Consider the following 13,627-nt stretch of genomic DNA (forward strand, 5'->3'; position numbering starts at 1 on the left):
GTCTAGTTTCAGGCCAGGGCCACTTCATCAGTGCTTTCAACACAAGATCAAAGACCTTGTAGGTTTATTCTACAACTATATAACACACATCAGCACCAGAAATTTACAGGAGGATGTCAATTCAAGATTGGTGCAGCTGCATATTGACTGAAACGCTGACAGATGTGGTACAGGGACAACAGGCGTGCGTGCATGCGTGCGTGCGTGCGTGCGTGCGTGCGTGCGTGCGTGCGTGTGTGTGTGCCTCAGTGTGTACTGAATCCTATTTATTGTGTTCATGTATCCAGAATCTGTTTAGGGAGCAGTTCCAGCTCGCAGCTTTGCTCACACATTCAGCTGTGCGTAGGAGTGTTTGTGCATGTGTGCATTTGTACTACACATTTAGGAATTTAAGTTTTTGTGTATTTTTCTGTCTGTATACTCCTAATTGTGATGGTTTCTTGTGTATGTAGTTGCAGACATAAACAATGGAAGTCAGACCTGCCGGCCTCCAGCGTCGTCATCACTTTCCACAATGAAGCTCGCTCTGCTCTGCTGCGGACTGTGGTCAGGTAGGTGAATGGTGTGTGCTGTCCACTTCAAAAAAAAGTTCCTATTTTGATTTGTGAGCATTTTTTAATACCTTCCTATAAATTTCCTTACGTTCTCTGTTTAGTGTCCTGAAGAAAAGTCCATCTCACCTGGTCAAAGAGATCATTCTGGTTGACGACTACAGTGATAACGGTGAGTAATGCCCACAAACAAATTGTACAAAAAAACAAACGTAGTAAGATCAGTGTGTAAATCAATGCTTTATGTGTGTTTCAGCGGAGGACGGAGCGCTGCTGGGCAAGATTGAAAAAGTGCGCGTGCTGAGAAATGACCGCAGAGAAGGTAGTTAGAAGAAGGGAAGAAGAAAGTTTTATATCATTCAAACCTAACATCTCACTGCTGTTTCATGAATGCAATTATTCACCCCAGGTTTATGGTTGGAGGGGAAATCATTCTAAATGTGTTTTTTGTAATTGATGTTTCCCTCAGGACTGATGCGTTCGAGGGTCCGTGGTGCAGACGCCGCCACGGCACCGGTCCTTACATTCTTGGACTCTCACTGTGAATGTAATGACCACTGGCTAGAGCCGCTACTGGAGAGAGTGGCTGAGGTACACACACACACACACACACACACACACACACACACACACACACACACACACACACACACACACACACACACACACACACACCAGGAAAGTATATTATCATACATACAAATAAAGTAAAAGAAGACATTTTTTTGTGTTGTGATGTTTAAGAGAAACCCTTCAAGATTTGTTCTATACGTCTATCAGAAAACACACCCTGTAGAGCAGCTCCTTCTTTCTCTAAACGCTTCTTATAAAAGTTAAGGCAAAATACATGGCAACAGCCCTCAACTGTTTATATTTTAATATAAATATTTTTTTTTTTTTATTCGGATGCTCACTCTCCATTAGCAGGGTTTGTGCACTTCATAGTTGTATAGTTCCATTGTAACTGTACTTTAAAGGGATGTGACATAATGTAATTTGGCCTAAGAAAAAAAAACACCAACCCAATCACAAAATAGAAATGTTTCAGGGTTGAAGGTTCCTGAGTCTATCTACGTTAAGTGTTTCAAAGATGAACTGTTTTACAGCGCTCAAAATTGGATCACAACGGTGATAATGTAGTTTTTTCCTTTCCTTTTTCACATAGAGGACAGGGTCAGCTACAAAGCAGCACCCCTGGAGCTGGTAGTCAGTGTTTTGTTAACAGTCATGTGAAAAACAAGGTGCACATGACTCGAATAACACAGGAATGTTTGGACTCTTTCAGTATAAAAGCACACAATTCCTTTTCAGATTTGGAATACATTATTGTCTGTTAGATTTGCATAAAATGGAAATTGGTCTTTGGCACTGGCATATAAGACAACACACACCATACACAACAATCCACAACATTTATGCATCTTAAAATCTAAAGTGACCACTGGCATATAAATCCATAAAAAAATCACAATAATGCATTATTTAACAATACAAAACATACATTAGAATAAGTGATGGTGTTGATTGCAGAATGTACTAAAAAGCATTCTTAATGATGTGTCATGATTAAAAATGTCTTTCTTCTATTGAAATTAAAATGTGGTGTCAGAAAGTATATAAGCCAGTGATTCAGTAGATCAGAACTTTCCCTAATGCGTTGTTGAACTTAACTTGATTTATTTCAGGTAAGAAAGAGTAATCCTAAATCAGAGCTCCGACTGTGATCTCTCTGTTAGGTGTTGAGATGTTATGTATGACAGTCAGGCTTTGTTGTCAGAACAGTTGTATAGTATTCCACCAGATTTATTTGATTGAAAAAGACGGACCTCTCACTTGGTTTATGCGAGCTTTAAACAGAATAAACTCCATTACAGATTAAAAGTTTGTTGATATTTAAAGTGAAGTCTTTTAGTAATGACTTGAGAGGGAACTTTTTTGATTAAATGTAATCTCAGACTGAAGTGAGAATCTGTGTTCTTTAAATATTTATCCGATAAGACTGAAAATAGTATGATGATTCTGCGTTTGATCCTCCCAAACGCTGTGTTTTGTCAGTCCCTAGTTAATAAACGCCTGGAGCCAATTTTTTACCATTTTGCTGTCAAAGTAATTGACTTTGCTTTTCTTTGCTTTAGTTGCACTTCTAAATGATGAATCACGCAAAACCGAAAGAAGGAAAAATGCAATCTGTGTGGGTGAAACCTCATGTGTCATATCAAAAGGCTTCAACCCAAAATAAATAAACCCACTCAGTACCTGGAGGATTGTTTCTGTTATTGTCATTCTGGCCACTGGAGCAATCCTTTCTCTAAACTACAGTGATGTGTCTCTGCGGTAGTGATTTAGTGTAGAAAAGACAGAACTGCTTTTCTTTCAGTTCTTCTTCATAAACACAGTATAGAGGGTAAACTAAACATATGACTCATTGGTGTTGAGGGAAATATTTACTTCTATTCTAGATAAAACATGTTTCAAATGTCCTGTTATTTGTTAGTTGTCCGGATGCCCAAAAAGTTCTAATGAATTATTTTGTCCCTGTCCTTCCATCTCAGGACAAGAGCAGAGTAGTTTCTCCTATCATTGATGTCATCAACATGGACAACTTTCAGTACGTAGGAGCCTCAGCTGATCTGAAAGGAGGTACAGTACACTAAGTAGAGAGATACATGAACACACACACACACACACACACACACACACACACACACACACACACACACACACACACACACACACACACACACAACACACACACACACACACACAAAAAAAAAAAAAAAAAAAAAAAAAAAAAGAAATCATACAATTTTTTTTTTGTGGTTCAGTACTAGCAGCATAAATACCTTTTGTTTTGGCATCCTGCGCTCTTCATAAACAGATTTCACTTAGGAAAAACACTTCCGCGAAGTATACCCCCAGCATGTTTAGTTTAACGGCTTCCTGGACATAAACTGTGTCTTCCACACTGCTTACTGATTCACCCTGGATTTTAAAGTATGTAGTACATTCATACTGATAAAGTGACTTTTATATTCTGTCCTGTGCTTTCTCGTATTAGTATATAGTGTAAAATTGGGACACAACTATTTACATTGTCAAGTTTAGGGGTTGCACTCTCTGTGCTGACACATGAACACATACAGACATGTGAAATCAGGCAACTGCAGATGTATCCAGTCAACTCATCTGAACCCACCTAATGGTCATAATGGCCGTGTGTGTGTGTGTGTGTGTGTGTGTGTGTGTGTGTGTGTGTGTGTGTGTGTGTGTGTGTGTGTGTGTGTGTGTGTGTGTGTGTGTGTGTGTGTGTGTGTGTGTGTGTGTGTGTGTAGGTTTTGACTGGAATTTGGTGTTTAAATGGGACTACATGACTCTAGAGCAGAGACGAGGCAGACAAGGCAACCCCATCGCCCCCATAAAGTAAGACGGACACACGTGATCATACACAACTGACACACTTTTGTTTGCCAGTTTCCACTGACTACTAATCTCGCTCTTTTCCTCGCTCCATACACCTGTCCCCCCTCTCTCTCTCTCTCTCTCTCTCTCTCTCTCTCTCTCTCTCTCTCTCTCTCTCTGCCCATGCAGGACTCCAATGATAGCAGGAGGTCTATTTGTCATGGATAAGGAATACTTTGAGCTTCTGGGAAAGTATGACATGATGATGGATGTATGGGGAGGAGAAAACCTTGGTGAGTGCTGCTAAAGTGCAAATGCAAATTCAGTACAGTCACAGTGGAGCATGAAGTCAGTAGAATCACAGTAGACAGGTAATGGTGGGTAGGAGATGAAAGTATGACACAGTAATGGATGTCAGAGGAATAGAAAATCGAGTGAAAGAAAGAAAAAAGTGTGATTAAGAGGGGAGAGTAAAGTGGCAGGTAGAGAAAATAAATGAAAACTACTGTCAGCCAGGGCTGGACTGGGACAAAAAATCGGCCCTGGCATTTTTGGCCCAGGCGGCCCACACCCACTGTGATTGGTCAGACACATTCCCTGCAGACAGTCCTCTTAAAATATGCATGCATTCTATTATGTGAGTTGCCTAGTGTTCAGCGTTCATGTGATAGTTTTGGATCCTTCAAGAGGGGTCTAAAGACTTATCTGTTGATCTTACACTTAAATAATTCATTTATTCTTAGAGTTATGATTTGTATATTTATTTTATTTGTACTGTATTGTACTGTATTGCCATTATTGTTATTATTACTATTTTGCTTAATATTGGCTTAGCAACTTTAAAAACTGTTTACTGTTAATTGTAACTATTGTAAGATTAATATTTTGTCACTTTGGACATAAGTGCCTGCTAAATACAATAACCATAACCATTCCAAAAAGCTACAATAAAGCTGACCCCACAGTCACATTAGCTACAGAAGAGAGCGACATGCACTCGCTTGTGGGTGCTCCTGGGCGTGCCTAGCCTACTCCTGGTTGCTTGGCAACAGTAAACAGAAATTCTCCGGTGCTACCTTCAAGCACGTCTTTAAAGTTACTTCAGAGGTATTGTTAAGTCACAAGAACGATGTTTTTGGATTTAAAAGTACTTATTTCTCGATAAAAGTAACAAAATACATGAGATAAAATGCCAAACATATCAGATATGTACAGAAATACGATGTCCTGAAGCGTTTTCCGCCATCTTGAATTATTTTCTTCGACTCGAGCCACTGACCTACATCACGCTGCCCTCACGCTCCGATTGGCAGTCGCTTTGTCGCATCGCTCATCATTTGCATAAAATAGACTTCTTGTCTATTTCGGTCTTTTTTCAGCGGCGAGCTCGTCGCTTGTCGCTGGCAAACGGCCACTCCCGTTGAAAATGAATGGCAGCCTGTCGCTTTGTCTCTCTCTCTTGTAGCTAATGTGACTGTGGGGTGAGAGTAGTATATGCCCTGGAAAAGAGCACCAATACAAGAGAAGCTAAATAAGCCATTCAAGGAACACTGATGCTTGTATCAACACTGATTTTATAGATCACACAGACTTTTCAGCTACCCAACAGGCTCCGCTAGCATTTTCAATGTAAGCTTAAACAGTTAGGTTACCTGACAGCCACTAACTTTAATGTTACAGCCAAAGTCCTTGTTGTCGTTATGACGTGACACACACACACACACACACACACACACACACACACACACACACACACACACACACACACACACACACACACACACACACACACACACACAGCCTCCCTCCCTTCCTGAGAGTCCCTGTTAATTTGCCTACTCCTTACCACATCGTCATCTACTCTCTCTTCCATCTTTTCCTCACTCGCTCCCATGGCCCTGTCATGGTCACTCTCCTCCTTCTCGGCTTCTTCCCTGTCATGATGCTGTTTCTGCCACCTCTCCTCCTTCCTCTACTTCAGGTGATGCTGATGTTGAAGCAGCTACTACAGCCCCAAACATGTCAGAAATTTTGGCACATTTTGAGGAATCCGCCCTGTAATTTCTCTGCACCTCCCTTGCACTTTGGTGGTCGTTTGTCCATTTTAACGTGGATGCGAAATTTCCAGCATAACCATTACAGCTCCAGGGCCGGGAGGCGTGGCCATAGTGGGATTCCTAAATTTGCGGCCCGAAGTGGGGAAGGGGGATCCTGGATTTGATTGGGTCAGGCCAGTGCCAATAAAGAGAATGAACCAATGGGCCGCTGTGAGTTCTTTATGGGCCGGCCCGGCCAAAAAATTAAAACAAGGCCTATTTATATCGGCGATTCGGCCCAAAAGTGCGTCGGCCCACCGGGAAAATGCCCGGTATGCCAGATGGCCAGTCCAGCCCTGCTGTCAGCATTTACCATCAATACACTTGGCTGCTGTAATGTGATGCCCCCCGACTGTCTCATTCTCTGATTATCAGCCAGGTGACGTGTCAGGGGTTTTGCCAGAGGCATTAAAGAAATAGTTTGACATTTTTGGAAATCCAATTATGAGCTTTCTTGCAAGAGTTAGATGAGAAGATTGATACCAGACATCTGATGCCTGTATGCTAATATGAAGCTGCATCCAGTAAGCTTAGCAGCTTTCCTCTGTTTCCAGTCTCTATGCTAAGCTAAGCTAACCGACTGCTGGCTGTAGCTTCATATGGTTGTCAATCTTTTCATATATATATATATCTCAACAAGAAAGCAAATACATTGCAAACCTATTTCCCAAAAATGTCAAACTATTTATTTGGGTCTTAAACAGGCACACATTTGGAATTTCATTCAATTTTCATTCATTTTTTTACATTTGGAAATCGTAAATGCTTTTGGCTTAAAAAAAATGGCTTATAAAATCTCTACCGTCACTTGAGATTTGGTACTAAAGTAGCACCAATAATGTGTCTCAAGCAGTGATCAACTCATGAGCTCATCTTGGGTTTCCGTGCCAAGAACATGATAGAAGAGCATGAAATCCTTCAGTAATTTGGTAGTCATATCTGGGTAAAAGAGTCTTCCAGACTACAGTTGATCTTCAGAAAATTACAGTGTTAATGTGATAATGATTATAGTCGGTATGAATAAAAATAACCATAGTGTACACAATAGAAACCATTTGGAAACAGCACAATGAGATAATAACAGCTGTGTCTCCCTGTTGCTTTTGTCTAAAAAAAAATCATCAAGAATAAACGGAATGATTCATGTTTCTTTCAAGACAACACCATGATATAGAACTGGATATTGACTTGACTTGAATTCAGTTACTGGTTTACTTGTGTGCTCGTTTACACAGCACTCACTCAAATAGAGACAATGTTGGAGGGGGAACCCGACAATATCAACACACTGAAAACATGAATGAGGTGCAGATTTCCAGCGTTAACCATAAGACTTCTTACATACTACTTATAATAATCCACTGTGATATTTTTTATGGAAACAGTTTGTTGGAACAAATGTGTTATGACCTGTGTGTGTCTGTCTGTCTGTCTGTCTGTGTTTCAGAGATCTCGTTTCGGGTGTGGCAGTGTGGCGGCAGTCTGGAGATCATCCCCTGTAGCAGAGTTGGCCACGTCTTCAGAAAGCAACATCCTTACACCTTCCCTGGGGGCAGCGGGACTGTGTTTGCAAGGTAACTCTCTCTCACACACACACACACACACACACACACACACACACACACACACACACACACACACACACACACACCAAGGGGATTGAACACTCATTAACCCTCCAGGCTCCACCCATCACACTCGTTCATTAATTTACTAGAGAGCAATATTTCCCATTCACACATGTCGCATTGCTGCCATTTATTTAGTCTGTACTGGATCTCTTGTGCTTCCCTTGTGTGTCAGGTATTATTATTATTAATGGTGTGTAAGCACAGGGTTTGCGGTTCGATCCCCAGCTCCTCCAGTCCAAATCGAAAGCAATTAGGCAAATTTTCCAAAATATCAAACTATTCCTTTAAAGTGAATATTTGAAACATGCCCAGTGGGAAAACTCTATCTGCTGAGGAAGCTCAAATGGACCTTTTCTCAATGCTTAAACTGAACCACAATATTACAATAACCATAACCCCACCTGTCATCTAATCTAATTTCATATCTAATATTAGTGTGCTGATATATTGGGCATCTCTTGTTTGGGATATGCTATGATTCTTTTCTTTGGTATTATTTTTTGATTTGGGGCAATTGTTTTTCTCCCCCTACAACACTCTTTAGACTTTTATATTTATATTTATAATTTATATATTATTTCTGATTTTGGTGCCCTAGCCACTTGTATTAAGTACTGTTGTGAACACTGGAACATACATTATTGAGTTTTACTACAGCTTTGATAATTAAAACCAAGCAGCAACAATTAAAACACAATAAAAAAGTAATCACAGGGAAAATTGGTTTCAGATTGAGAAAGAATGCTATTTTTAAATATAGAAGATCTGTTTTTGCATGTGCTTCCCTTTAGAGCTCTGATAATTGTGACAACATAATCAGCGAACATCAGTAATGGGAAACATGATACATGGAAAGATATGGATCTCTGCTTTGAAACATTTTTATTTCCTAATCTAAAAGATCCCACATGTTTACTCCTTTTGCCGATATACATCTTTGTTTTACATTTTTTCTAATCTTTATCTTTGTGAACATGCACTTTCCTCTTAGTTCATACTTGCTCTCTCTAATCCAAAACAGCTTTTGGATACAGTCTGAAACTATCCTATTTTTGACTTTATACATTATTTGCATTGTTTTGGACTCCACCACGTCTCCACATTTAAGTGTGTGTGAGTTTATAAATATTCTGTTTGTTGGTTCATGATATTCTGCTCTCTTAAGGAGTCTTATTGCTCTTTTTCTTTGTAATATAAAAATAGGGTTAGTAATTGTTTTGTACATGTTTCCCAATATTTCCACACAATATGTAATGTATAGCAATATAAAGTAACAGTACAATATATGTCATGAATTTGAAGATTTGAGCACCTTTTTGTTTTATGTAATATTGCAATGGACATTACTATTACATAAGACCAAAAAGCATAAAATCCTCAAAATTGAGAAGTTGAAACAAGGGAATGTTTGGTATTTTTGCTTTTTCTTCAATACATTTTTATTTGTAGTATCAAATCATAACAAGAGTTATCTCAAGACACTTTACAGATAGAGTAGGTCCAGACCACACTATAATTTACAAATTCCAATAATTCCCCCAAGAGCAAGCATTTAGTGCAACAGTGGCGAGGAAAAACTTCCTTTTAGGCAGAAACCTTGAGTGGTGAGGAAAACTTCCTTTTCGGGAACTTCCTTTTTGCGACTGAAGCAATTATCCAAATGGCTGCTGATTAATTTGACTGTCAGTCAATTGATTAATCAACTAATTGTTTCAGCTATAATAAAGTTAGCTTGATAACTGGGCTGAGTAAAACCCAAAGGGGGTTCATCGTGCTTAGTGGATGTCCTTTCACCAAATGTGGAACATGGACTGGGGGGGCTGTTCTGGTTATGCCAACTCAGTAATCCTACTTCATGAGACAGACCCCAGGTATAAAACAGTGCAGCTGCAGCATATTTGCATACAAGTGTTCACTTGCCTTAATGGCAGTACTGTGTTGTTACATCGTCATACACACACGCACACACACATATATATATATATATATATATATATATATATATATATATATATATATATATATATATATATCTCTACATATATATATATATATATATATACATATATACACACACACACACACACACACACACACACACACACACACACACACACACACACACACACACAGTTAACCAGTGAATGCAGTGACTGGAAAAATAAACACTCATTCACATGTCTGTTTAACCAGTGGTATTCTGCCCTCTGGCTGTAGAGATGTGTGAAAGACTGAGAGCAGGAGAGAGAGTGTGTGCATGGGTTTGTCTGTCTAGTGCCATGTGTCTCGGCCACATTTGGAATTCGGTCCAGTTTGGAGATGACTGGTTATTTCTGGGCACAGCTCCCATGCAAAATTTACGCACTCTGCCACATACCTTTTGTCCTAAATCTGTCTCTCTGTCCCTGTTCTTCAATCTTCTTCTATCTCTCTGTCTCTCATTTCCTTCTCCAACCTTTATTTTTCTCACTTGCTCTTGGTTTCATATCACCTTTTACCTTTTGTGATTGTCTTCAATCACACCTCTCCCCATTTTCTCCCTGTCCGTCACCCTTCCCTCATTTGTTGTCTCTCACCTCTCTCTCAGGAACACGAGGAGAGCAGCAGAGGTGTGGATGGATGAGTACAAAAACTTCTACTATGCTGCTGTCCCCTCAGCAAGAAATGTGCCCTACGGAAAGTAAGTACCATGAAGTATGAGCCCTACAGAAGCCAGACAGCATAATGTAGCTACATAAAAAAATTCTAAAGGCAGCCATGGGAATTGGCATATTAATTGGATTGCCAATTAGCAGTATGTCAGCTGTAAAAGAAGTCAGTGACCCCTTTCATTGAAGTGACATGAGACAGTTGATGTGGCTTAAAAGAGGGCAAAATGTCAAAAGACTGCCATATCATTTGACATGCAGAAGGGATTAGTGTTAGATTATGACAGCATATGCCAAAGCAAAAGACCGTGATGGACACACAATGCATTGGTAAAAAGAAGCGATATTAACAGGCTAGTGATAGATGTTTTAACCATGCCATGTAGGAGCCTATTTGTATTCTTTTTTGTGTTTCTACTTTATTTCACTTTATATACTAGCTGACTGCTGCTATTTTCACCCTTTTCCACTTTTTTCAGAATAGGCCACACAACAAAAAGTGCTCTCACATCCATACAGTGCCGCTGGACAAAGATAAAAATGCTCATTATGTGACCATGTAGGAACACTCCTGGCATCTCCCTCCAGTGCCAGCCTAAGCCTTATTTTCCCAAAGGATGCAGAGGTGCCATAGGCCTCCACGTTCTTCCCTCACAGAATGGCTATAATTTATAACCTGACGCGCCATATGGTGTGTTGTCCATCGGACGCTGATTGGTGCAGTAAGCGTTTAGTTTAGACACAAATGCATTAGGTTGGAGCCTGACAAGATGGATTTTCGTGATATGTGACCCCGCGATTCTCACATGATCTCGTTGCGAGAATTCAGCTGCCGTGCAAGGCAATATAATTTAATCAGTCAATCTCTCTCTCTCTCTTTTTTTTTTTTTTTTTTTTTTTTTTTTTTTTTTTTTTTTTTTTTTTTTTTTTTTTTTTTTTTTCTCTTCTCTCTTTTTTTCCATCAGTATCCAGAGTCGAATGGAGATGAAGAAGAGATTAGGTTGCAAGCCATTCAAATGGTACCTGGAGAATGTCTACCCTGAACTGCGGTAAGAAAATTTTAGCAATATGATACGGTACATCGTATGATGCTATGTATAGTATTGTGTAATGAGACTAAATGACAGTATTACGAGGACTTGGTTTGTAAGAGACCACAGTATCCGTATGACTGTGATCTCCTGTGTGCTGGGATCTAATGTTTCATCCTAAGACTGTGGTGACACTAATGACTAACCCGTACTAGCAATCTCAGGCACATTATTACATTTTGGCAGCTTTGCAATTTGTCACTCACATGAATGAGATTAATAATGTATGAATGTAACATATTTGAATAATTTCAGATGTAATAAGGTTATATTGTCCTATTTGTCAGAAGAAGAATGGTACAAAACCATTGTTCTCCCTATTGAGCTCACATTACTTCTGTCCTCTTAAGTGTTACTTTCAATTGTTTACTATTAAATAATAAAGCCTTGATATCTTTATAGATATGGTATAAACACAGTTTATTTGTGTGTGTTCAGAGTCCCAGACCACCAGGACATAGCGTTTGGAGCCTTGCAGCAGGGAGGAAACTGTCTGGACACCCTGGGTCATTTTGCTGACGGGGTGGTGGGGGTCTATGAATGCCACAACGCTGGGGGAAACCAGGTAGCGTTATTATGAGGACACACGCAGGTCAGCTTGTAAAATCCTTTACTCTAAAGACACCTTGGTGGCACGTAGTGACACTGTGATTGGTGGTGAGAACTCAGTGGATATGCTACGGGATTCAACAAATGTTGCATACAATATGTTTTTTTTTTTTTAGCCAGACTGCAGTTACTAAAAAGCGAAAGCATGTTTTTAAACAAAGGTCAGGTGAGACCATAGAATGAGAGTAGAACGGATATTCCCATTCAAATCAACATAGCAGGATGGTCAAATCGGCAGCCATTTTTATGTGTACTGTTGAGTTGCTGCTAGAGAGGAATTGAGGATTGCTGGATTTAATTACTTTATATTTTTATTGGTAAGTCATCAAATTTTAGTCATTAAATGATAAAACTAGTGAGTGCAATGCACACTACGGCCCCACTGACGTGTGTTGTCACCCTAACAGTTAACCACAATCCCTATTTTCTCATGAACTAGTTACATGACCGGGACGAACAGTTGAATGTCCGTTCTAGTCTAATAACAATTTCTATGTGTAAGACTTAAAGCCAAGTGTCATCCCTAACCTGCAGTAAGTATAATAAAAAAAGTGAATATTTACATGAATATGTTTTACATATGTTTTTACAATGCATGTAGTCTGTATGTCAGTCCAGCTGAAAACTTAACATGCATACAGAATATCTGTACATAGAAGTATTTTAAGATTGTTCTTGGAGGAAGTGCAAGTATCTTGGATCACTTTAAATGTGAAAGGTGTACAGTACATGTGTGTGTGCATAAGCTCGTACCAGTGTGTTTGTGTCTGCAGTTTCTCAAATAGTTCCTTCCTAAAATAGAATGGCAGGTGTAGTGGTCTTACTGGGAAAACTGGTGTCACATAGCGTTAACAACCATTGACTTCACATATCTGGTTTACCTTCCACCATTTTGCAATATTGACAAACTATCCATATGAGTAGTTGTTCATTTTTACAACCACATTTTATGGTCTCATATCTATCTTGAAATGAACTGACGCTCTATTTTAAATACGGTTCCTTAGGCAACTTGCTTTAATGTCTTGATGCACACTCATAATTCCTTTTGTGGGGGTCAGTTAAAATCAGTAACACAGACACTTGAAATTAAGTCACTGAACCCAACCACTATTACCTGTTGCAGTTTGTTCAATAAGTGCAGTTGAAACCATAACAGAGCAAGAGTTCTTTTTATGTGTTGATCTAAAGAGGTGGTCTTACATTTCATCTAAGACATACTGGATCAAACAATGTGATTAAGACATCTTTTGTTCGACTAGTATTTTATATTTTAAGGACGATCTTCTAATGCCACCTGTTTTTGCTAATTGTCATAAGTAAGAAAGTGGACTTTGTTAAAAAAAAAACGGTTTGCATACTTTGTTCTTTAAAAAATAGAAGTGTGTTTATACTAATGTTTTTATCTATCTATCTATCTATCTATATCCATTTTTGTAAAGGAGTGGGCCCTGACTAAGGATAAGTCAGTCAAACACATGGACTTGTGTCTGACTGTGGTGGACAGAACGGCCGCCTCCCTCATCAAACTACAAGGGTGTCGAGAGAACGACAGCAGACAGGTAAAAATTTATCAGAGCTGTACTCTCGCTTGTAAATTAG

The 13,627-nt window shown here is 39.3% G+C and overlaps 1 protein-coding gene across 1 annotated transcript in view; it reads left to right on the plus strand.

Annotated features, from left to right (window-relative positions):
• galnt2 (UDP-N-acetyl-alpha-D-galactosamine:polypeptide N-acetylgalactosaminyltransferase 2) overlaps positions 1-13,627 on the plus strand; it is a 62,886-nt gene that overhangs the window by 44,386 nt on the left and 4,873 nt on the right. The window contains exons 4-15 of the mRNA XM_039794666.1: positions 453-551; positions 656-723; positions 808-873; positions 1,021-1,142; positions 3,104-3,191; positions 3,884-3,971; positions 4,140-4,243; positions 7,494-7,620; positions 10,265-10,357; positions 11,291-11,374; positions 11,855-11,981; positions 13,468-13,587. Of these exons, the coding sequence (XP_039650600.1) occupies positions 453-551; positions 656-723; positions 808-873; positions 1,021-1,142; positions 3,104-3,191; positions 3,884-3,971; positions 4,140-4,243; positions 7,494-7,620; positions 10,265-10,357; positions 11,291-11,374; positions 11,855-11,981; positions 13,468-13,587 (1,186 nt within the window). The remainder of the gene's footprint in view (positions 1-452; positions 552-655; positions 724-807; positions 874-1,020; positions 1,143-3,103; positions 3,192-3,883; positions 3,972-4,139; positions 4,244-7,493; positions 7,621-10,264; positions 10,358-11,290; positions 11,375-11,854; positions 11,982-13,467; positions 13,588-13,627) is intronic.

Source organism: Perca fluviatilis, chromosome 3 (genome assembly GCF_010015445.1).
Source record: "Perca fluviatilis chromosome 3, GENO_Pfluv_1.0, whole genome shotgun sequence".
Taxonomy (NCBI): domain Eukaryota; kingdom Metazoa; phylum Chordata; class Actinopteri; order Perciformes; family Percidae; genus Perca; species Perca fluviatilis.